Source organism: Pristiophorus japonicus, chromosome 2, assembly GCF_044704955.1.
Source record: "Pristiophorus japonicus isolate sPriJap1 chromosome 2, sPriJap1.hap1, whole genome shotgun sequence".
NCBI classification, from domain to species: domain Eukaryota; kingdom Metazoa; phylum Chordata; class Chondrichthyes; family Pristiophoridae; genus Pristiophorus; species Pristiophorus japonicus.
Genome location: NC_091978.1, coordinates 317,551,122 through 317,577,664, shown reverse-complemented (window position 1 = coordinate 317,577,664; position 26,543 = coordinate 317,551,122). Strand labels below are relative to the sequence as shown.

General features: G+C 41.7%; 1 protein-coding gene across 1 annotated transcript in view; it reads right to left on the bottom strand.

Annotated features, from left to right (window-relative positions):
* Positions 1-26,543, bottom strand: part of kiaa1109 (KIAA1109 ortholog) — a 523,818-nt gene that overhangs the window by 237,228 nt on the left and 260,047 nt on the right. Inside the window, exons 40-42 of the mRNA XM_070862493.1 lie at positions 16,746-16,896; positions 3,208-3,360; positions 1,742-1,982 (exon numbers count right to left, since the gene is read on the bottom strand). Coding sequence (XP_070718594.1) covers positions 1,742-1,982; positions 3,208-3,360; positions 16,746-16,896 — 545 coding nt within the window. The remainder of the gene's footprint in view (positions 1-1,741; positions 1,983-3,207; positions 3,361-16,745; positions 16,897-26,543) is intronic.

Sequence of the window (26,543 nt, the reverse complement as noted above, 5' to 3'; positions counted from 1 at the left end):
GGAACAGTTTCTCTCTATATACTCTGTCGAGACCCCTCATGATTTTGCACACCTCTTTCAAATTTCCTCTCAACTTTCTCTGCTCTAAGGAGAACAACCCCAGCTTCTCCAATCAATCCACATAACTGAAGTCCCTCATCTCTGGAACCATTCTTGTAAATCTTTTCTGCACCCACTCACATCCTTCCTAAAGTGTGGTGCCCAGAATTGGACACAATACACTAGTTGAAGCCAAACCAGTGCTTTATAAAGGTTCATCATAACGTCCTTGCTTTTGTACTCCATGCCTCTATTTATGAAGCCTTGGATCCCGTACGCTTTTTTAAAAAAAAAAACGATTTTCTCAACTTGACCTGCCACCTTTAACTATTTATGCACATATACCCCCAGGTCCCTCTGTTCATGCACCACCTTTAGATCTGCACCCTTTAGTTTATATTGCCTCTCCTTGTTCTTCATACCAAAACATATCACTTTGCACTTTCTGGCATTAAATTTTATTTGCCACGTGTCCGCCCATTCTACCAGCCCGTCTATGTCTTCTTGAAGTCTATCACTATCCTCCCCATTGTTCACTATACTTCCAAGTTTAGTGTCATCTGCAAATTTTGAAACTGTGCCATGTACACTCAAGTCTAAGTTGTTAATATAGATCAAGAAAAGCAGTGCCGACCCCTGGGGAACACCACTGTATACCTTCCTTCAGTCCGAAAAACAACCATTCACCGATATTCTCGGTTCCCTGTAACTTAGCCAATTTCGTATCCATGCTGCCACTGTCCCTCCCTGATAAAGTGCAACATCCCCACTGACACCTGGGAGTCCTTGGCCAAAGACCGCCCTAAGTGGAGGAAGTTCATCTGGGAGGGCGCTGAGCACCTCGAGTCTCATCGCTGAGAGCATGAAGAAATCAAGCGCAGGCAGCGGAAAGAGCATGCGGCAAACCTGTCCCACCCACCCCTTCCCTCAACGAATATCTGTCCCACCTGCGATAGAGACTGTGGTTCTCGTATTGGACTGTTCAGTCACCTAAGAATTCATTTTAAGACCATAAGCAAGTCTTCCTCGATTCCGAGAGACTGCCTATGATGATGATATTCCATGGGCTTCAACTTTGCTGGCAAGCCTATGTGGCACTTTATCAAATGCCATTTGGAAGTCCATCTACACATCAACCGCACTGCCCTCATCAACCCTCTCTGTTACTTCATCAAAAAACTCAATCAAGTTAGTTAAACATGATTTACCTTTAACAAATCCATGCTGGCTTTCCTTAATTAATCCATACTTGTCCAAGTGACTGTTAATTTTGTCCTGGATTTATCATTTCTAAAAGCTTCCCCACCACCGAGGTTAAACCATCCTTAAGCTGCCAATAGGCTGAAATATGCTCTGTTAACAATATGGAGTGGATTTTAAAGCACAGGCAACAATGGAAGAACATTGGTGGTCCAAAGGAGCCAGCAAAATGACAGTCTGTAACAGTCATTTATGTTTGTCTCACCAATACTACACCTTCAGTGAAATGGTGTAAAAAGATCCATCTCATGAGCTGGCACTCTATGGCACGGGAGGCCGTTTATTACAGCAGCGCAATCAAGGTGCTTCTGCCTACAGCATTAATAATATAAATAGATTCACAAATGGGATACTTGAGTTTTGTGTGGGCATTTGTTTAAAATATACATATACATTTCTTCAAAGGAAATAGTGTGTTGCAGAATAAAATGCATTTAATTACCAGCATCAAATTCAAATTCTGCTCCATCAGCACTTGTGTCACTTTGTATGGCTCCTCCATTGTCCAAGCCACCCGCTTGATGATCAGCCTGTGATGCTGGTTGTGGCTTTGGTAGTTGTGCTGGTCTAAGCAGTAAACTAACTCCTTTGAAAGCTGGAGTGACGACTATGAACTTCATCCACTGCCTTGCTAATGCCACCAAACCCTTCTTTAGAGTGACAAGGGCAGGAAGGCCATTGTTCTGCAACAAATAAAACATAATAATTGCCATATATTATGCAGGATTTTATTTGGATTATGTACATACATGGATTTTGCCTGGAAAGTTTTTTAATCCTGATGTCAAAGCCTTGGAGTGGGTACAAATGAGATTTACCAGAATGGATGAGAGACTTCAGTTATGTGGAAAGACTAGAAAAGTTGGGGTTGCTCACCTTAGAGCAAGGGAGGTTATGGGGAAATTTACTAGAGGTGTTCAAAATTATGAGATGTTTTGGTAAGAGTAGTTGGGGAGAAACTGACAGAAGGGTTGGTAGCCAGATTACACAAATTTAATATAAATGACAAAAGAACCAGGGGGGCAGATAAAGAGAACATTTTTACACGGCAAGTTTTTATGCTCTGGAATGTACTGCCTGAAAGGGAATTGGATATATAATTGAAAAGAAAAATATTTTCAGGACTATGGGGAAAGAGCAGGGGTGTGACTAATTTGATGGCTCTTACAAAGAGCCGGCACAGGCACAATGGGCCGAATGGCCTCCTTCTTTCGTACTTAAATACTTGCTCCTGGATTAGGCCCAAGCTATTGGCTCCAAAAACCTAACAGCAGCACATCATTATAGGCAGTCCCTCGAAATCGAGGAATACTTGCTTCCACTCCAAAAGTGAGTTCTTAGGTGACTGAACATTTCAATACAGGAATTATAGTCTCTGTCACAAGTGGGACAGACAGTCGTTGAAGGAAAAGGTGGGTGCGACTGGTTTGCCGCATGCTCCTTCCGCTGTCTGCGCTTGGTTTCTGCATGCTCTCAGCGACGAGACTCGAGGTGCTCAGCGCCCTCCCGGATGCATTTCCTCCACTTAGGGTGGTCTTTGGCCAGGGACTCCCAGGTGTCGGTGGGGATGTTGCATTTTATTAAGGAGGCTTTGAGGGTGCCAAGTGAAATATTTCCTCTGCCCACCTTGAGCTCGCTCGCCGTGTAGGAGTTCCGAGTAGAGTGCTTGCTTTGAGAGTCTTGTGTCAGGCATGCTAATAGGCAGCAGCACAACACTCCCTGGGTTTAGCAAGAGGCAAGTCCTTACCATTTATTGTGTACTATTGAGTGCACAAAGCTATTTTTGCCAAGAGGATAACTAAGAAATGCACCAAGAATACTTGTATATTTATTGTTAAATGGTATTAGTTAAATAATTTTCACACACTTAGTTCCAAACTGTTTGTCACAAATGCTATGAATGCTTACCATAGTGGCATCCTCGATGACAGAATAGTCTGCTTGCTGCAGATATCGATGAAGTATATTGCACAGTAAACAGGAGGGGTTTTCCTGTAGATACCTAGCTAATTTGGTAACTCTATTGTACTTGCTCTTCAATGGAAAATGTGCACTCTTCCTCTGAAAGTAAAGCAACCAATTAGAAAATGGAAACATAAATTATACAAGGTAATCATGTAAAATAAAATATACAAAGCACTCTCATTTTGCCAGAGTTGATTATTCAACTTCAATCATCAATATTCCGAAAAAAGACAGAACATAGACGTTCAACAGACACTTGATGACGACAACTGAATTATGGATCATTTTGCTGAGAGTCTGCTACAAGATTGACAGAATTAGAGAGCCCTAATAACAAACTAAACTAACACAGTTCAAATAGACAGACCCATCTCCTCAGAGTCTCGTCTTTCCCTGCCTAGACACGGTACATAATTTGCCTTTCCAAGTTTTGCTGGACAAGTTCAGACCTTCTACAAGGGCAAAAGACAAGCTGAAGCGTATGCAACCATCATCAGCCAGAAGTGCTGAGTGGATGATCCATATCAGCCTCCTCCTGAGGTCCCCACCATCACAGAAGCCAGTCTTCAGACAATTCGATTCACTCCATGTGATATCAAGAAACGGCTTAGCACACTGGATACTGCAAAGGCTATGGACCCCGACAACATCCCGGCTATTGTGATGACTTGTGCTGAAAAACTAGCCGCACCTCTAGCCAAGCTGTTCCAGTAAAGCTACAATACTAGCATCTATCCAACAATGTGGAAAACTGCCCAGGTATATCCTGTTCACAAAGAGAACAAATTCAATCCGGCCAATTACCGCCTGATCAGTCTACTCTCAATAATAAGCAAAGTGATGGAAGGTGTCGTCGACGGTGCTATCAACTGGCACTTAACTCAACAATAACCTGCTCATTGATGCTCAGTTTGGGTTCCATCAGGACTACTCGGCTCCAGACCTCATTACAGCCTTGGTCCAAACATGGGCAAAAGAGTTGACTTCTGGAAGTGGGAGTGACTGCCCTTGACATCAAGATAGCATTTGACCGAGTGTGGCATCAAGGAGCCCTAGTAAAATTGAAGTCAATGATAATCAGGGGGGAAAACTCTCCACTATGAGCACAAAGGAAGATGGTTGTGGTTGTTGGAGGTCAATCATCTCAGCCCCAGGGCATTGCTGCAGGAGTTCCTCAGGGCAGTGTCCTAGGCCCAACCATCTACAGCTGCTTCATCAATGACCTTCCCTCCATCATTAGGTCAGATGTGGGGATGTTCGCTAATGATTGCAGTATTCAATTCAACTCTCAACTCCTCAGAAAATGAAGTAATCCATGCCCACATGCAGCAAGACCTGGATGACATTCAGGCTTGGGCCAATAAGTGGCAAGTAACATTTACACCATACAAGAGCAAGGCAATGACTATCTTCAACAAGTGAGTGTCTAACCACCACCCCTTGACATTCAACATCAACATCCTGGGGATCACCATTGACCAGAAACTTAACTGGACCAGCCTCAAATACTGTGGCAACAAGAACAAGTCAGAGGCTGGGTATTCTACAGCGAGTGTCCCACCTCCCGACTCCGCAAAGCCTTTCCACAGTCTACAAGGCACAAGTCAGGAGTGTGATGGAATACTCTCCACTTGCTTGGATGAGTGCAGCTCCAACAACACACATGAAGCTCAACACCATCCAGGATAAAGCAGCCCACTTGACTGCCACCCCATCCATCACCTTAAATATTCACTTCCTCTACAACCAGCACACTGTAGCTGCAGTTTGTACCATCTACAAGATGCACTGCAGCAACTTGCCAAGGCTTCTTCGGCAGAATCTCCCAAATCCATGACCTCTACCACCTAGAAGAACAAGGGCAGCAGGTGCATGGGAACACCATCACCTGCAAGTTCCCCTCCAAGTTACCCATCATCATATGACTTGGAAATATATCGGCATTACTTTATCGTTGCTGAGTCAAAATCCTGGAACTTCTTTCCCAACAGCACTGAGGAAGTACCTTCACCACATGGACTGCAGTGGTGCAAGAAGGTGGCTCAATACCATCTTCTCAAGGGCAATTAGGGATGGGCAATAAATGCTGGCCTTGCCAGCGATGCCCACATCCCAAAACGAATTTTTTAAAAATTCTTTAAAGATCCTTCATTACTTAAATCATCATCTAAATCTCAGTTTCAAGTCAAGCTCTATAACTGCTCAAGTGATAGCAATAGCAGTCCATTACCTTCTCATGGACCACATCCTTTAAACTCGCTTCATGTATGGAGCTCAGATGAATTGTTTACAGTGCCAACTTAGAGATATCTCAGCCCTGAAATTCTACAGAGGTTTTTGGTCTGCCTTGTAACTTCTGTGGGATATCAGTAGAACATCAGTGAAATGGTGGAAACACCCATTTTCAAATGTTAACACCAATTCTCTGGGTGTTATGGTGGGAGACCATGAGAAACCCCCTGGAAATTCAGAGCCCTTACCTTTAACATTAATTTAGAATATCACACTGCTAAATATGGGAAACAGAGAGTTGAGATGGTGCAGGTAATTTAACTGCAACATCTCGCTGTAATAGACTTCCACAGCTCTCACAAAAACCTCAAGTCAGAGATGCAGAGTCATAAAGACAGCACAAAGGGATAGACATGACTGCTTTCTGTACTCGAGGTAACCTAATCAGAATCCATTATTGCAAGCAACATGTTTCAGCTTCTCAATCTACTGGAGTGTGTGTTCTCTAGTATATGTTTATCAAAGATGTGCAGTCAACTCATGAATCTAGTGCAGAGTATGCTTTTTTTCATATGTCATCAAAGATGGACAAAGGGACCATCTTGGGAAAAAAAATATCTGGGCATGCATGTGAAGTGCTGTAACCTACAGGGCTACCTCTGCTGTAAATTTTGATGATTCTATGAATATATTTTTGTTAGGTAAGGGTATCAAGGGATACGGAACAAAGGTAGGTAAAATAGAGTCGAGGTACAGATTAGCCGTGATTAAGGGGCTTAATGGGCTACTAAGAACTTACTTTTAGAATGGAAGCAAGTCTTCTTTGATTTTGAGAGACTGCCTATGATGATGTTAATGGGCGACTCCTGTTCCTATATTTTTGGCACAGGATTCTTTCTTGCAAGGAATTTACCAAATTTTTAAGGCAGTTTATAAATGACAATGGAATCAGCAAAAGGTGAACTTGGAAAAATTCTGGATTCTGTACTTGGGACACAGGATAATTGATTAAGCTGGAGAATAGCAAAGTGGAAATTTGTTTGCAATGTGCTATTATTGTTGATTGCAACTCACAGCTCTAGAAAACTGAACCTCGAGAAGACAGGATTGAGTGTGGGGTTGGAGTTATGATTGGGATTGAGTTTCAATATAGTAGGACAATGGAGCCCTCTTAATTGATAGCTGACACTCAAAATGATTCTCTCTTTTCAGGCTCTGCTCACCTCCCTTTCCAAATTTGCATTAACCCTCTCCTCAAAAAAACCACCTCTGTCCTTGCAACCCCACCTCCAGCTTCTTCTTTGTCTCCAAAGTCTTCAACTGTGATATCACTTCCCAGATCCATGCCCATCTTTCCTGCAACTCAGTTTCAAAGTTTCAATGCCTCTTCAGGTTTCCGTCCTTCCCATAGCACTACAACAGACCTAACCAAAGTCACAAATGACAGCTCTGCAGCCTCTGATGATCAACCACACAATTCTCTTCTATTGTCCAGCTCAGTGCCACTGCCCTTGTTTGGTTCCTGATCGTTCCCACAGAATGTCAAGCAAAGGATCATCTTCCCACCTCTGCACTTTTACCTCAGGATCTAGCCTTGCTATCTTCCTCATCTACAATGCAGCCCTTAACTACAAGATAGAGGCATAAGGTCAGCTTCCAGAAGTAAAAAGAAAAAGATAGTACGCTGATGTCATCCAGTTTCACCTTTCTACCACCTCTCGACCACTCCACAGCCTCGGTGATGTCACATTCAGTAAACTAGCTCATTCAATACTCTCTCTGTTTGTATACTATCTATCCCACACCAAGTACTGCTCACCCATCACTTCTATTCTTGCTGACCAACATTGCTCTTGTTCACACAACACATCAAATTTAAAACTCACTAAATTTTCTGTTTAAATTCCCTCCACAGCCTCCCCCGCTCTATCTCTGTAACCTCCTCTTGCACTATAACCCAATACTGAGCTCTGTTCTTCTGACTCTGGCCTCTTGAGCATCCCCCCACAATTCCTTCATGCCCATCATTGGCAATAGTGCTTTTAGCCATCGATGCCCATGTTCAGGAATTTCCTCCATAAACTCATTACCTCCCTCTCCTCCTTAAAACACAATTCCGATTAAGTTTTAGTTCATTCCTATTATCTCCTTCTTAGGTTTAGCATCCCTTTTTAACTAATGCTGCTGTTAACGTATGCAAATTGAAACATAAAATTCTTAAGGGGCTTGACAGGGTTAATGCTGAGAAAATGTTTTCCCTGGCTGGGGAATCTAGAACAGTCTCAGAATAAGGGGTCGGCCATTTCGGACTGAGATGAGGAGAAATTTCTTCACTCAAAGGGTTGTGAATCTTTGGAATTCTCTACCCCAGAGGGCTATGGATGCTCAGACGTTGAGTATATTCAAGACAGAGGTTGATAAATATTTGGGAACTAAGGGAATTAAGGGATATGGGGATAGTGCTGGGAACATAACATAACAATAGGAGCAGGAGTAGGCTATAAGGCCCCTCGAGTCTGCTCCGCCATTCAATAAGATCATGGCTGATCTGATCATGGACTCAGCTCCACTTCCCCGCCCCCGCCCCATAACCCCTCACCCCCCCATCGCTCAAGAAACTGTCTATTTCGGTCTTAAATTTATTTACTGCCCCAGCTTCCACAGTTCTGAGGCAGCGAATTCCACAGATTCGCAACCCTCAGAAGAAATTTCTCCTCATCTCAGTTCTAAATGGGCAGCCCCTTATTCTAAGATCATGCCCTCTATTTCTAGTCTCCCCCACCAGTGGAAACATTCTCTCTGCATCCACTTTTTCAAGCCCCCTCATAATCTTATACGTTTCCATAAGATAACCTCTCATTCTTCTGAATTCCAATGAGTAGAGGCCCAACCTATTAAACCTTTCCTCATAAGTCAACCACCTCATCCCTGGGATCAACCTAGTTAACTTTCTCTGAACTGCCTCCAAAGCAAGCATATCCTTTCGTAAATATGGAAACCAAAACTGCACGCAGTATTCCAGATGTGGCCTCACCAATACCTTGTACAGCTGCAACAAGACTTCCCTGCTTTCATACTCCATATCCCCTTTGCAATAAATGCCAAGATTCTATTGGCCTTCCTGATCACTTGCTGTACCTGCATACTATCCTTTTGTGTTTCATGCACAAGTACCCCCCAAGTCCCGCTGTACTGCAGTACTTTGCAATCTTCCTCCATTTAAATAATAACTTGCTCTTGGATTTTTATCTGCCAAAGTGCATGACCTCACACTTTCCAACATTATACTCCATCTGCCAAATTCTTGCCCACTCACTTAGCCTGTCTATGTCCTCCTGCAGCCTCTATGTCCTCCTCACACATTGCCCTTCCTCCCATCTTTGTATAGTCAGCAAACTTGGCCACTCAGTCCTCTCTTCCAAGTCGTTAATATAGATTGTAAATAGTTGAGATCCCAGCACTGATCCCTGCGGCACACCACTCGTTACTGATTGCCAACCCAGAGAATGGACCATGTATCCCGACTCACTGTTTTCTGTTTGTCAGCCAATCTTCTATCCATGCTAAGTCCGAAACTCCTATTACTATGAATGAGGAACACCCCAAAACACCCAAACCCAACATAAAAAATTTAAAAAGCACTTCACATAAACACATTATAGAAATTAAAGTTGACAGAAATGATTTTTTTTTTAAATTGCCGATTTTTAAAAAAAGTTTTAAAATAAATTACCCGAGTGGGCAGGGTTTTTAACATAAATATGTATTTTTAAATTTTATTTTTATATGTTTTTGATATGTTTTAAAACTCTTGCGCAAGTAAAAGTAGGCTATGCGCCTGCTTTTACCAGGCGCAGGAGTTTTAAGGACATTTATAGGGCAAAAAGCCCAATCTCTGCCGTGGGAATGTCCTTGCTGCCGAGATATTTGCGATCTGTCAAGCCCGAAACTTGACATATCAGAAATATCAGTTTTCACCGCATACGCATTGCTTGCCGAAAACCGGCTTTTGCGATGCCTTCCCGGGTTCGTACACACCCCGTACGGACCCGGGGAGGGCAGAATTTCAGGGCCATTATGTTCTTATGTAAATTCAAGTTGCTGTACTAGTACTCATGATAGTTTCATCATCAAGAACCGATGACAGTTTTCAAATGAATTGGTTAAAGAACATATGGAAAGGGTATATATCAAGCTGGGCTTGTTGATCTTCACCTTCCTGCTCATATTAGAATTAACTGCATGAGAGGAAGAATTTAAATTCAGAGAATGCCCACTGTGCAATCAAATTCTTCTGCTTCAAAAACAGCTTCGGGATCATGCTATATTAAGAGTTATGGACTTTGCAGTGGCTTAAAATAGACATTAACTGCCTTAAAACCAATGATCCTATCTATATGGAAGAGTTATTCCCAGAGGTCTCTTTTTCTATCAGTTAGATGGGTCAAAGTAAACATCCATTCCTATCCGTGGACAAAACGGAGTTATCACCCAGCGAGAGTTCTGATGATTACATTGAGCAGTTCAATACAATGGGCTGAAAATTGTGGCCTCACTGGCTCTGTATGAAGTGCACGCGCATCCGGCAAGGCCTCGCAAAAGCCGGTCCTCGGCGCCGAGAACCGGCTTTTCTGATGTGTCAAGATGTTTTCTGACGGAATCTGCGCATCCCCGGGAGAAGGACATCCGCGCGGAGGAGATTGGGCCATTTGCCCAACTCATGCCCAGCGAATGTCCTTCAAACTTTTACGCCTGGTAAAAGCAGGCGTATAGTCTACTTTTACCACCGTAACATTTTTAAAAACATAAAAATTAAATGTAATCATTCATTTTTATGTTACAAACCCTGTCCATTATAGAAACATAGAAAATAGGTGCAGGAGTAGGCCATTCGGCCCTTCGAGCCTGCACTACCATTCAATAAGATCATGGCTGATCATTTGCTCAGTACCCCTTTTCTACTTTCTCTCCATACCCCTTGATCCCCTTAGCCATAAATGCCATATCTAACTCCCTCTTGAATATATCCAATGAACTGGCATCAACAACTCTCTGTGGCAGGGAATTCCACAGGTTAACAACTCTCTGAGTGAAGAAGTTTCTTCTCATCTCAGTCCTAAATGGCTTACCCCTTATCCTAAGACTATATCCCCTGGTTCTGGACTTCCCCAACATCGGGAACATTCTTCCCGCATCGAACCTGTCCAGTCCCGTCAGAATCTTATACGTTTCTTTGAGATCCCCTCTCATCCTTCTAAAGTTTAGTGAATAAAGGCCCAGTTGATCCAGTCTCTCCTCATATGTCAGTCCAGCCATCCCGGGAATCAGTCTGGTGAACCTTCGCTGTACTCCCTCAACAGCAAGAACATCCTTCCTCAGATTAGGAAACCAAAACTGAACACAATATTCCAGGTGAGGCCTCACTAAGGCCCTGTACAACTGCAGTAAGACCTCCCTGTTCCTATACTCAAATCCCCTAGCTATGAAGGCCAACATACCATTTGCCTTCTTCACCGCCTGTTGTACCTGCATGCCAACCTTCAATGACTGATGAACCATGACGCCCAGGTCTCGTTGCATCTCCCCTTTTCCTAATCTGCCGCCATTCAGATAATATTCTGCCTTCGTGTTTTTGCCCCCAAAATGGATAACCTCACATTTATCCACATTATACTGCATCTGCCATGCATTTGCCCACTCACCTAACCTGTCCAAGTCACCCTGCAGCCTCTTAGCGTACCCCTCACAGCTCACACCGCCAGTTTAGTGTCATCTGCAAACTTGGAGATATTACACTCAATTCCTTCATCAAAATTGTTAATGTATATTGTAAAGAGCTGGGGTACCAGCACTGAGCCCTGCGGCACTCCACTAGTCACTGCCTGCCATTCTGAAAAGGACCCGTTTATCCCGACTCTGTGCTTCCTGTCTGCCAACCAGTTCTCTATCCACATCATTACATTACCCCCAATACCATGCGCTTTGACTTTGCACATGAATCTCTTATGCAGGACCTTGTCAAAAGCCTTTTGAAAGTCCAAATACACCACATCCACTGATTCTCCTTTGTCCACTCTGCTAGTTACATCCAGAAGGTTCGTCAAGCATGATTTCCCTTTCATAATTCCATGCTGACTTGGACTGATCCTGTCACTGCTTTCCAAATGCACTGCTATTTCATCCTTAATGATTGATTCCAACATTTCCCCCACTACTGATGTCAGGCTAACCGGTCTATAATTACCCATTTTCTCTCTCTCTCCTTTTTTAAAAAGTGGTGTTACATTAGCTACCCTCCAGTCCATAGGAACTGATCCAGATTCGATAAACTGTTGGAAAATGATCACCAATGCATCCACTATTTCTAGGGCCACTTCCTTAAGTACTCTGGGATGCAGACTATCAGGCCCCGGGGATTTATCAGTCTTCAATCCCATCAATTTCCCTAACAGAATTTCCCTCCTAATAAGGATATCCTTCAGTTCCTCCTTCTCACTAGACCCACTGTCCCCTAGTATATTCGGAAGGTTATTCCTGTCTTCCTTCGTGAAGACAGAACCGAAGTATATGTTCAATTGATCTGCCATTTCTTTGTTCCCCATTATAACTTCACCTGAATCCGACTGCAAGGGACCTACATTTGTCTTCACTAATCTTTTTCTCTTCACATATTTATAGACGCTTTTGCAGTCAGTTTTTATGTTCCCTGCAAGTTTCCTCTCGTACTCTATTTCCCCCCCTCTTAATTAAACCCTTAGTCCTCTTCTGTTGAATTCTAAATTTCTCCCAGTCCTCAGGTTTGTTACTTTTTTAAGCCAATTTATATGCCTCTTCCTTGGTTTTAACACTATCCTTAATTTCCCTTGTTAGCCACGGTTGAGCCACCTTCCCAGTTTTATTTTTACTCCAGACAGGGATGTACAATTTCTGAAGTTCATCCATGTGATCTTTAAATGTTTGCCATTGCTTATCCACCATCAACCCTTTAAGTATCCTTTGCCAGTCTATTCTAGCCAATTCACGCCTCATACCGTCGAAGTTACCTTTCCTTAAGTTCAGGACCCTAGTTTCCGAATTAACTGTGTAGTGCATCTTAATAAAGAATTCTACCATATTGTGGTCACTCTTCCCCAAGGGGCCTCACACAACAAGATTGCTAATTAGCCCCTTCTCATTACACATCACCCAGTCTAGGATGGCTAGACCTCTAGTTGGTTCCTCGACATATTGGTTGAGAAAACCAACCCTAATACACTCCAGGAAATCCTCCTCCACCGCATTACTACCTGTTTGGTTAGCCCAATCAATATTTAGATTAAAGTCACCCATGATAACTACTGTACCTTTATTGCACACATCCCTTATTTCTTGTTTGATGCTGTCCCCAACCTCACTACGACTGTTTGGTGGTCTGTAAACAACTCCCACTAGCGTTTTCTGCCCTTTGGTATTCCGCAGCTCCATCCATACTGATTCCACATCATCCAGGCTAATGTCCCTCCTTACTATTGCATTAATTTCCTCTTTAACCAGCAACGACACCGTGCCTCCTTTTCCTCTCTGCCTATCCTTCCTAAATGTTGAATACCCCTGGATGTTGAGTTCCCAGCCTTGGTCAACCTGGAGCCATGTCTCCGTGATGCCAATTACATCATATCCGTTAACTGCTGTCTGCGCAGTTAATTCATCCACCTTATTCCGAATACTCCTCGCATTGAGGCACAGAGCCTTCAGGCTTGTCTTTTTAACACACTTTGCCCCTTTAGAATTTTGCTGTAATGTGGCCCTTTTTGTTTTTGCCTTTTGCGGCCCAATGACATCATTGAGACCTGATTGTCATTTTAACTCAGGCCTGAGTGGAGAATCCACCTAGAGTTAAAATCGGGGCCTCACGAGTCTGAAGGAGTCTGTGATGGAGCAGGGCAAATCGTACAGCAAGTTCCAGATTTCCACGTTTAACTGTGCATCTGGAAGTTGCTGTCAGGTTTACTCCATAATAATGATGAACGTTGATGGCCTCACCATTATTCTTATCGCAAAATCTGGGCCAATATACTTAATATAAATAAAGTAATACCTCTACATCATATAATATCAACTCAGTGCAAAACTGCCCACAACTTGGTAAACTCACCCAAAGTAGGCTTTAGGATGATTGATGGGGAAATGGAAATATTCACACTGGTGCAGGAAGAGCGCATTCTGAAGTTAGGGTTAATGAACCTTATTGGGATTAATGAAGAGGAGCTTCACTCTACACCAGGCCTATGCTACCTTCGAGTGCCTGATGTTAACAATGTCTGCTGGAAATATATGCCAGCACCCCTCAAATTGAAGAGCACAAAAAATAAATCACCAGAGGATACAATTTCTTTTTAAATGAGATTTGAAATTTCACAATAATGTAGAAACGAAGGAAGCAGGAATGCGTTTCTAAAGACCATGACTGAGGTGTCTACAGCTACTGACATTTGAACAAAGGGCTTGATCTTCTGTCACCCTTCACAAATCTCAACATCAGAGTATGTATTTTTGCAGTCCACAAACAGATGTTAGATTGAATTGGCCTCTTGTGTTCCAATGGAACTCAATTTAAGATTCTGACTGAACAGTACCTTCAAGTAACATACAATTGCAGGGATGTAAAAATGTAAAGTATTAAACTGATTATCTTGATACCACAGAGGTAATCTCTTCCACTTTGCATTGTAAGCCTTTCAAAAAGCTTTTCAGGATGCTAAGGAGACAATTATTACTGATGATAAAGCTTTTAAAATCTGTTCTTCTCAACAGAAATGCCTCAAATGGAGGCCCCAAGAGGCATTGTGAAAATTTGTCCATTCATCTGAGACAACAGATCTGCACTATGATTGGCACATAGCTGTTTCAGGTTCGAGAAGCACGATTTATTTGATCACTGGGGGATAAAGGGGTTACCATTGGTCTTTCTGCATAAATCATTTGTGTAATTCTTGGTTCGAAAGAAACACATAAAGGACATCCCCAGTAGGAGATCAAACCATTGATGGCTACAGATCAGTAGTCTTAGGACAAACCTGTCTGATCCTTGCTCAGAAAAGGTGCTAGCATATCTATTCTATGTGTTGAAAATCAGACCATGCTGTCTGCATGGATGTTTGTGAGGTGCACTTTATCCTGTTCAAAAAGTCCACTGCACACCACATGTTTGTACGAGATATTACACAGAAATGGTAATCGACTATTGGTAACACTGATACCAGGCAGATCTGTGTCCAAATGTCGATTAAATTAGAAATTTGGTGCTCAATTGAGGTTAAACACAATAGTACATAATATTATATAAACACAATATACTGCTAATATAACCTCACTTAGTAGGTGGGTAGGTGAAGTGGTGCTGTACCAGCTGCACTAATAACAGCTGGAGACAATACTGAGCCCAATAATCAACATTGTTAATCATCACTGTATGTTTTCAGTCAAAGCTAATTAAATGTTAGAATCCCTTGAGAGGATTTGATTATAAGTTGGAAAGAAGTTATTCTAACCTTGTTTATATTTTGTGTGGGATCACATTGAGAATAATATATTCAAGTCTGGGCATTCTACCCTCAAAAAGGCATTGAGGTGCTGGAGAGGGTTCAGACAAGAGCAGCAAAAATAATTGAAGAGCTTAGGAACTCTATAGTTATGAAGGAAAACCAGCTGAACCGAACTTGCTTGCACCGGAGAAAAAAAACTTGAGGACAAAAAGGGTGACAGTGGGGAGGGTAACCATGAAAGACTACAAGCCACTGGAGAGCAAGTGGTTACCCATGGGGGAAAGAGCACATTTCAAAAAAATTGTTCCGGGATCTGGGCGTAGCTGGCAAGGCCAGCATTTATTGCCCATTCCTAATTGCCCTTGAGAAGGTGGTGGTGAGTCACGTAGCAAGTATAGGGATGCGATAATTATGGGGAATTCTACAGTCAGAGGGTAAATAGTTTAGGGTTTGGGGCCCAGAAGAGCCGAGGGCCCAGGTGCAGCATGGGCCAGCCCACACTGCGATGCGTGCGTGCACCAGGTCCGTGTAGCAGAGCAGGTCTCCAGTGGTTAACCCTTGCCACTGGACAAAGGCGTAGTTCTGTCAAGCCCGTGTGGTGGCTGATGTGCAACGGTTACCACACATCAAAAAAATCCATGCACAGGCATCTTCCATCCCTGGAGTTCAGGTCTGGGAGTTCAGGTCTGGAACATCGGGTCCTTCATTGAAACATCTGTGAACTCATGTGGAAACAGGTCATCTTCGTTCGAGGGACCGCCTATGATGATGAGTCTATTCTGCAAACACAATCCACAGCCCTGAATGGCATGCTGCCCCCGAGGTCCAGGCCCCAGGACATGCACGCACATCTGTGGCCCGAAACACACTATGGTAAGTTTATTTTTAACCCTTTTAAAACACATTTTAAAAAATTTCAAAAAATATATTTTTCTTCTAAAACATTTAATGACATTTAATTTCAATTAATTTTAATTTTGCGAGGTGTTTTGAGGAGAAATTTCTTCTCTGAGGGTTGTAAATCTATGGAATTCGCTGCCTGAGAGCTATGGAAGCTGGGACATTGAATAAATTTAAGACAGAAATAGACAGTTTCTTAAATGATAAGGGGATAAGGGGTTATGGGAAGCGGGCGGGGAAGTGGAGCTGAGTCCATGATCAGATCAGCCATGATCTTATTGAATGGCGGTGCAGGTTCGAGGGGCCGTATGGCCTACAATTTCTTATGGAGTTGTTATCTAGGACCAACGTGGCCCTGTGGAAAAAACTTTGGCTTTACATGTAAGGTAGAGCAATACACTAGACATGGGAGCAAAAGCAAGTTCAATACAAATAGTCAAAAGAAATACGCAGTTTTATTCACAAAGAAAAGGAAATGAAATCTAAACAGCAAAGGTCCTGCAGTGAGGCAATTTATTTTGCAAGGCTTTTCCTAAAAAGACTCTGGTGGAGAATTGGGCTGTCACATAACAAAACTGCAAATAATAGAGTTCACCAATGCAGTGAAACTATAGGTATATCTGGGGACTGGTAACATGGGGAAAAAACTAACACCCAAAAAGGCAACAGTGCAACTGGTCCATGCCCATCATTGAAATCTCAAGGAAACATTACTCATGCATTTCTTCTGGTTAGTAACCTGGGCTGATTCCAGTGTCACATTGAGAATGCGAATGAATAAAGTGTTTTTATATATTGAATAAGGAAACCATATTTTACAATTACCTCGAGAGCTTCTGTCATGATGCAGCCCATCACAGCACACACGCGGAGGGTTCTTTCCATTTCCAATTTATTCAATGAGGATTTCAGCTGATCAATAGGAATAAGCCAGGCACTAATAGCTGGAGTAGCTGTGCTTAAAATGTTTAGCTGCCTGTAACAAAATCATTAAGACTCATATCAACCTAAAACAGCTCAATTTTTAATTTTACAACAGAATTTCACCAAAAAGGAGTTGCTAGCTTAGAGAGCTATACAGTAAAACAAATATGCAGAAATTCAGTGATGGAATAAATTTCAAGACACATAAAAATGAAAAGTTATTAATTAGCAAAATTGGCTTTTATGATGCATCACATGGAAATGGCCTCTGCTCTGCTACGAGAAAGCAAAATATTAGTGAAGTAATTTTAGCCAACTTGATTAAGCATTTACTCAACCCCCCCCCCCCACACACAATTTATCAAAAATGACCAGAAAGCCAATGGGGGGACTCAATAAAGTTATTTTGTAAGAAGGATTAGCAGCCACTAGGTGGAGATTACATTTTGACTTTAGTTAAACATACATTACAACTTGTTTTGAAAAAGATTAAAATGTTACTTACAAAACTCATGCAACACAATAGGACTTTCAAAGCATTCAATATTGAGCAAAACTTTAATTTTATTCAGGTGTGATATCTGACAAACTGGTAGAAAGTAACCATAGTTTTCCATGCTAGTGACTGACTGCATTTTTTAATTAGTTTTTTGTGGTCTTGAATAAACAAGATACTTCATATACATATGGATTATGGGAATGAAGCAGTAATGTAAATGAAAACATTTTGATGAATAAGTAAACTGTGTGTTTTATTGTATTTGAACATTCAGTATACTAGTTTATAATCTAAATTTTATATTAAAACTTTTACTCTTCATTAACAATCCTAGTAAATAATTCAACCGTTTTAATTCTCCTCTGCATGCCATGTGTAATTTTCCTAAAGTAAAGCACTTTGGGAACAAGGGGACTTGCGTGACAATGTTAGAGTGAATAACAGCAGACTAAACTTTGGTGGCAAGCTCTTTTCTATTTAAGAGTAGGAGGATTAGTCCATATTTTTCAGGTTATCTGTTATGCCAACTTAAGTAAAATCATGAAAAACAGAAAATCAGAAAAAAAATGGAAACATTTGGTAGGTCAGGCAGCATCTGTGGAAAAAAACAGAGATGATGTTTTGGATACAGACTTCCTCAGAACTGGAATATATTACTGATGAGCAGCATTAAAAATGGAACAGAACAAGTGATTATGTTGAAAAAAAAACAAGCACACACACAGGAAAAGAAACAGAATGACCTATAAAGTGCTTAAGTGGACAGAAAAGGGTTAAATGGCAGAATTGATAGGATGAAACAATAAAAGGCATACTGAGAGAAATTGAAGAACTAAAAGGCATTAACGAGCCAGGGTGCATGAATAGCTAAAGGGTAGGGGATAAGGTAGAATGGAAAACATGAAAAACTGGCAAAACAGTGCAGACTCCAGCATCCCAGGAACCTCGTAGAAGTAAAAATCGAGATTGCATCTAGGATGCAAACCACCTCACCAGCAGTGTTCTGACACTGGGTCCCCTTCCCAAGCACCAACAAAATCTGTTCTCCCATTCCCACAAAACACTGGCACAGCCATCCCACATTGCCAGCATTATCAGAGCAAAAATTGGAACTATAGATAAAATCTGAAGTTATTAAAGTCAACGTTCAGACCAGAGGGCTGCAATGAGGCAATTAGGTAGATACCGCGCTGTTCCTTGAGCTTGCGTTGAGCTTTATTGGAACAACGTAGAAGCCAGAAGCATGAGAAATAAGACAAACTAAATCTAGGGTAAATAAAAACAGAAAATGCTGGAAATACTCAGCAGGTCATGCAGCATTTGTGGAGAGAGAAACAGAGTTAACGTTTCAGGTCAATCACCTTTCGTCACAACTGGAAAAAGTTGGAGATGTAACAGATTTTAAGCAAGTGCAGAGGCAGGGAAAGGAGGGCGGAGAGGAAAGAACAAAAGGGAATGTATGTGATCAGGTGGAAGGCAGAAGTGATTAACGACAAACGGTATTATTCTGCAAACTGAAAGGTGATGGTAATGGGACAGGTAAAGAAACAAAAGATGAGTCGAGAAGAGGTGTAAACGGGAATGGCAGAATCATCAACAACTGCTATCTTAAGAAATAGGGGCAGAGGTTATGGTCTGAAATTGTTAACTCGATGTTGAGTCCAGAAGGCTGTAAAGTGCTTAATCGAAAGATAAAATGCTGTCCCTCGAGTTTAAGTTGAGTTTCGTTGGAACAGTGAAGGAGGCTGAAGACCAAGAGGCCAGAGTGGAAGTGGAACAGAGAATTAAATCTAGGGTCCTGCCTACTACAATGCAGAGGCAATCCTCATGTGAGGAAAATAGTAGGGAAGGTGGTATCATCACAGATGTGACAGACAGAAAACTGGAAGACGAGAATGGCAGAGTGGGAAGAAGTGTAATCTAGTGTAATGTCTGTAGCTCTATACTGTGGACGCCTGTGTTACTGCAGCTAGTGCTGTTTAATAAAGAGGTCACCTGACCAGTAGATCAGAAGATTCCGGAACCTGCAGCCATCTTACAGGTTGTGTGTTCTCGGAAGATATGACATTTGGCGACGAGAATGGGATGTAATCGGATAATACAAAGCTGAAATTTTTGTTGGTGAAGGATTCAGCCAGCCGACAGAGAGACTTTGAGAGCTTCTGTTTTTGGAAACAGCTAGAAATCAGAGGTAAATTATGACCACATTTGGTTAAACTGCCAGAATCAAAATGGGAGTCATAGGGCATTTGTGAAAGTTTCAGAGCATATGTGGATCAGCTAGAAATGTTTTTCACTGCAAATAATATCATTGAAATTCCCAGTAATGAAGACAATAACCGGGTGGTGGTTGGAACGAAAAAGAGCTATATTCTTAACCGAGGCCGGGCCCGAGTTGTATGAAATACTGATAAATTTGCTTGTGTCTGACAAGCCAAAGGATACAACGCTGAAACAGATTCTAAGTTAGAACAACCCTGTTTTATTAGAAATTGCTGAAAGTTATCGTTTCGGAATACAAAATCAGAAGGCCGAAGAAAATATCAGTAAGTACATTGTAGCATTAAAAAAGCTATCTATTCACTGTAATTTTGGAGACTTTCAGAATTGAGCATTGCGAGGCCGCTTTGTTTGTGAGATGAAAAATGATGCGATCAGAAGAAAGTTATTGACGACGCCTAACTTGACTTTTGATTTAGCTTGTCAGACAGCTAGGTCGATGAGCACGGCTGACCAATATTCCCAAGAATTTCATACTAATTTCAGTCATCAGACAACCAAGGTGAATCACCTGCAGGTTCAAAGTAAAAGGTGATGGGGTCCCAAAGTCTCAAACTGGAAATGGGAACAGAACATTGACATCCTGCTACTGGTGCCTGGGACAACACATTGCTCAAAGTTGTCCATATGTGAAGGCAGAGTGTTTCACTTGCAGGAAAACTGGGCATCTTGCGAAGGCATGCCGACGGAAGGGTAAGCCAGCTTTCAAAGCTAGGAGTAGAAATCCCCAGGGACTACATAGCATGGAAGAACAACAGGACGAGATGTTGTTAAACGTCATCAGGAGCACGAAGTTAACAGACAGCGATTCAAAAAGTATCATAATCCACATAGATGTTGCAGGATTCAAGATACCCATGGTAATCGACACTGGTGCATCTGTGAGTATAGTACCAGAGTCGCTATACCTCGATAAATTGCGGGATTTCCCATTGGAGAAAGCCAAGATAGGGCTGTGAGGATACTCGGGAGAGAACATTCCTGTGATACGTCGTAACACTGTACTGGTGAAATACAAGGATCAAGTTCAGAGCTTGCCTCCAATAGTAGTGGCAGGATCACTGAAACTGGATTGGAGTGAGATTTTTCGTGTTGAAATGAGATTTGCGTCAAAGGATGATGTCATCAAGAATTATCCGAAGGTGTTCTGCGAAACGGGCAGTCCGATCCAAGGCGAGTGTCAGGGTACAGAAGGGCGCTAGATCGGTTTACTGCAAGCCACGTTCCGTACATATGCACTCAAGGAGAAAGTTGAGCAAGAACTCAAAAGACTAGAGATAGAACATTATTTTTAAGATGGATCGATGTTATTGGGCTACACCCATTGTTGTTGTACCTATGTCCGATGGTAAGGTAAGATTGTGTGGTGATTATAAAGTAACCGTAAACCAGGTTCTGGAGGGTAATGTCCCCAATACATTGCCAAATATAGACGATTTGTTCACAACATTGACAGGGGGTCAGATTTTCTCAAAGTTGGATTTTACGAATGCCTACTTACAGCTTGAACTAGATGAAGAGTCAGTCATGCTTGACTATAAATACCCATCTAGGCCTATTTCAATTTAATAGGCTGGCATTTTGAGTGTCTTCCGCCCCTGCCATATTCCAAGGGGTAATGAACCAGATTTTGCAAGGTATTGAAGGGGTAGTAAGTTATTTAGATGCCATACTAATTTCAGCACCAAATAGGCAAATTCATAACATATTGAATGAAGTCCTCAAATGGCTAGAGAAGCACAGAGTATGAGTGAATGCTCACAAGTGTGAGTTATTTCAAAACTCAGTGGAGTACTTAGGATACAGAGTAGACAAAGATGGTTTACATCCAATCATGGAAAAACTGGATGCAATCAGAAATGCATTCACTCCCAAGAATGTCACTGAACTTCTATGTTCCTGTGGTTGGAGTATTGGGCCAGGAATGGATTATCAAGGAGCTATATGTAGGGATCACTATCACTAAAGAAGTAGCACTCGGTAACATAATGGGACTAAAAGCAGACAAGTCCCCTGGACCTGATGGCTTACATCATTATTGGGTCTTTTGAACTATTATGGGAAGTTCCTACCAAATTTGGCTGCAGTATTACATCCACTGAACGAACTATTCAAAAAACAGGTCCATTGGAAGTGGTCAAAACAATGCGATACAGCATTCAAGGAGTGTAAAAGCAACTTGGTGGAGAGCACCATGTTAGTTCACTATGACGTATCGCAGGAGATCAAGCTAGCATATATGGAGTTGGGGCAGTAACCTCAACTATTACGTAGTGGGGAGGAGAGACTAATTGCTTTTGCTTCACGCACTCTCAGTGCCAGTGAGCGTAATTATGCGCAAATCGAAAGAGAAGCTTTGGCATTAATTTTGGGGGTCGAGAAGTTCCACAAATACTTGTATGGTCGTAAGTTTACTCTCGTTACGGACCATAAGCCCCTGACAGCAATCCTCCATCCAAAGTCCCCAGTTCCAACATTAGCTGCCACCCGAATGCACAGATGGGCTTTGATTTTGTCAGCATATTCATATGATATTGAATACAGACGATCAGCTGATCACAGTCATGCTGATGCTATGTCTAGATTGCCTTCCCCATCACAAGTTACACTCGATAGGGAAGAGATGTTCTATTTTTCATACATTGATGAACTGCCAGTCACAGCTAAAGAAATTGGTAGAGCTACCAAACGTGACCCAGCGATGTCAAAGGTGTCTGATTATATTGCAAATGGATGGCCAAACCAGGTAACAGACAAAGATATTCATCCATTCTTCATTCATAGGAATTAATTATCAGTCGATAAAGCTTGTATCATGTGGGGTGCAAGAGTGGTTATACCAAATAAATTCAGGTCCAAATTATTAGGAGACCTCCATGACCAGCACCTGGGAATGTGCTTGACCAAGAGTTTTGCACGCAGTTATTTATGGTGGCCAGGTCTTGATAAAGATATGGAGTACATCGTAAGTCAGTGTACGACATGTCAATCGGTAAGCAAGCAACCACCATCAGTACCATTACAGCCATGGAAATGGCCTCCCAAGGAGTGGCAAAGGCTACATATTGATTTTGCTGAGCTAGGAGGACAACAATTGTTCATTGTGATTGATAGCCATTCGAAATGGGTCAAGGTGTTTCCAATGTGGAAAATAACAAGTAAAACATTAGACATTTTGCGAAGATTATTTTCTTCATTTGGCCTCCCAGAAGAAATTGTTTCGGATAATGGACCACAATTTCATTCAGAAGAATTTGCACAGTTCACGAGCAAAAATGGTGTGAAACATACCAAGGTTCCACCGTACCACCCTGCTTCGAATGGTGCAGCAGAGCGCACTGTACAAATTGTAAAACAGGCCCTCATCAAACAAATGTTGGATCAAAATCCAAAGAAACGACAGTTGTCATTGGATCACAAATTGGCTAATTTTCTAATAACGCATCGTAATACTCCTCACACAACTACTGGTAGAACACCAGAGCTATTTCTCAAATGACAGCCACAAACCAGATTCTCGTTGTTAAAACCAAACTTGGCACAGTCCGTAGAAGAGACACAATTAAGACAGAAAGAGAATCATGATCAAGGGAGAGTAAGAGAGAGAAGTGTGAAATTAAATCAGAAGGTGAGAGTGAAGAACCATCACCATAAATGGTTAAAGTGTTTACCAGGAAAAGTGGTGAAGATATGTGGTCCTCGCACATATTTAGTCAAGATGTTTGATAATGGACAGGTTAGGTTTGTTCACATTGATAATATTTTACTCACAGACAAGTAAGTAATTGAGAGTGGGAGTGATTCAATTATTTCTGACTCATCAAATAGTTTTGATACACCAGTAGCATATCCTACATCCAATGTACTGGAAACAAATCCAAGAGCAAGTCAGAATTTAAGTCTGAGTTCGAGTCAGGAAAACAAGCAGTCTGAAGTTCGAGAGAGTTCAAATGGAAATCAAGGGCATCCCTTGGAGGAAAACTTCCCTCAGGATCAGCCTCGAATAAGTTTAAATTCGACACCATGTTTGGAAGATTCTGTTCGAGAGCGAAGGTATCCTCTTCAAAACAGAAAACAAGTGGTTAAGCTTGATTTGTAAATATGGCATAATAAATCCATATCCTTTGTTATGTATAACCATGCAAGTTATGTGTGATGATTGTTTGTTATAATAACTTCTTCATTAAAGAGGGAGAAGTATAATGTCTGTAGCTCCACACTGTGGATGCCTGTGTTACTGTAGCTAGTGTTGTTTAATAAAGAGCAGGTCACCTGACCAGTAGGTCGGAGGATTCCGGAATCTGCAACCATCTTACAGGTTGTGTGTTGTGTGCTCTCAGAAGATATGACATCTAGCTAGTTGCAAGAATCAGTGAGCTTATATCATGTCAGTGGAAAACCCACCCTCAGAGATAAGATAACGGAGTCTCAGAAAAATGAGAGTTAGAGAAGGACCACATAAAGGTAAGGGGTGGTGGAAACTTTTAGCAAAATAAATGAAATTCTAGACCACAGTGAAAGCAGGAAGCAGTACCAACAGTAATCAATGTAAAGGAATAAGAGGGACTCAAGTAGGATTCGAACAAAAAGTGTTCAACTTATTCTACAAAAAACAGGCATTGCTGTGATCCATGCAGGTTTATCTGGAGGAACTGAGTGGAGTTAAAGGAAAAATGTTCAATGTAAGAACAGGTAGCATAGTGGTTATGTTACTGGACTAGTAATCCACAGGCCTGGACTAATGATCCAGAGACGGGAGTTCAAAAGTCCACCATGACAACTGGGGAATTTAAATTCAGTTCATCAAATAAATCTGGAATAAAAAGCTAGTTTCAGTAATGGTGACCATGAAGCTACTGGATTGTCATAAAAACCCACTGGTTCACTACATATGAATATATGAAATAGAAGCTGGAGTAGGCCATTTGGCCCTTCAACAATGGTTGATCTTCTATCTCAACTCCACCTTTCCACACTATCCCCATCTCCCTTAATTCCCTTCTTTCCCCAAAATTTATCGACCTCCATCTTGAATATACTCAACATCTGAGCATCCACAGCTCTTTGAGGTAGAGAATTCCAAAGATTCACAACCCTTTGAGTGAAGAAATTTCTCCTCATTTTAGTCCTAAATGGCCGACCCCTCATTTTAAGACTGTGACCCAGTATTCTCGATTCTGCAGCCAGGGGAAACATCTTCTCGCCCCTCATGAATTTTATATGTTTCAGTTAAATTACCTGTCATTCTTCTAAACTCTAGGGAATATAGGCCAAGTCTACTCAATATCTCCTCATAGGACAATGCCCTCATCCCAGGAACCAGTCCAGTGAACCTTCTAAGACAAGCTTGTATTTCCGTGGGTAAGCAGACCAGAACTGTACACAGTACTCCAGGTGTGGCCTCACCAATGCCCTGTATAATCGCAGTAAGACTTCTTTACTCTTATACTCGAATCCCTTTGTAACAAAAGCTAACTTTGTTATTCATGTACGAGGACACCCAAGTCCCTCCGAATGCAAACATTTCCCAGTTTGTCGCCTTTCAAAAAATATTCTGATTTTTTGTTTTTCCTGCCAAAGTGGATAACTTCGCACTTCCCCACATTGTATTCCATTTGCCATGTTCTTGCCCACTCAGTCAACCTGTCTATACCTCTCTGTGTCCTCCTCACAGCTTACTTTCGCACCTAACTTTGTACCATCAGCAAACTTGGATATGCTACACTCGGTCCCTTCATCTAAGCCATTACTATAGAGTGTAAATTGCTGAGGCCTAAGGACTGATCCTTACAGTACCCCTGTAGTTACAGCCTATCAATCTGAAAAAGTCCTGCTTACTCCTACTCTGTTTTCTGTCCATTAACCAATCCTCAATCCATGCCAATATATTACCCCCAATCCCATGAGTCCTAATTTTGTGTAATAAACTCTTGTGTAACACCTTATCGAATGTTTTTTGAAAATCCACTGGTTCCCCCTTATCCATCCTACAAGTTACATCTTCAAAAAGCTGTAACAGATTGTCAAACATGATTTCCCTTTCGTAAAACCATGCTGTCTCTGCCTAGTCATAATTCGATTTTCTAAGTGCCCTAATAGATTTTCGCAATTTGCCTACTACTGTTGTCAGGCTAACTGGCTTATAGTTCCCCATTTTTTCTCTTCCTCCTTTCTTAAAATAGCAGGGTTATGTTTGCGACCTTCCCATCCTTGGGGACTGTTCTAGAATCTGGGGAATTCTGGAAGATTAATACCAGTGCATCCACCAACTCTGCAGTTACTTCTTTTAAAACCCGAGGTTGCAGGTCGTCCAGTCCAGGGGATTTGTTGCCACTTAGTCCTATTAATTTCTCCACTACTATGTCTTTACTTATTTCTTTAAGTTCCTCATTCTCTCCAGACTCTTAGTTCCCCATTATTTCTGGAATGTTTTTTGTGTCTTCTACTGTTAAGACAGATATAAAGTACTTGTTAATGTCTCTGCCATTTCCTTGTTGCCCAATATAATTTCTCCTCTCTCTGCCTCTAAAGGGCCCATGTTCACTTTCACTAATCTCTTCCTATTTACATACCTATAGAAACGTTTCCAATCTGTTTTTGTGTGTCTTGGTAATTTACTCTCATGTTGTTTTTTCTCTTTCCGTATTAATTTCTTGGTCCTCCTTTGCTGAAATCTAAAATCCTCAGGCTTGCTGCACTTTTTGGCAATATTATAAGCCTCTCCCTTTGATCTTTTCCTCTGGGATTTTGGTGCCTCAAAGAAATTTATATTTTTTGTAAATTATGTATTCATTTTTTAAATGTTAGCCATTGCTCGTCTACCATCATACCTTTAGGGAAGGAAATCTGTCGTCTTTATCTGGTCTGGTCTCCATGTGACTCCAGAGCCACAGCAATGTGGTTGACTCTTAACTGCCCTT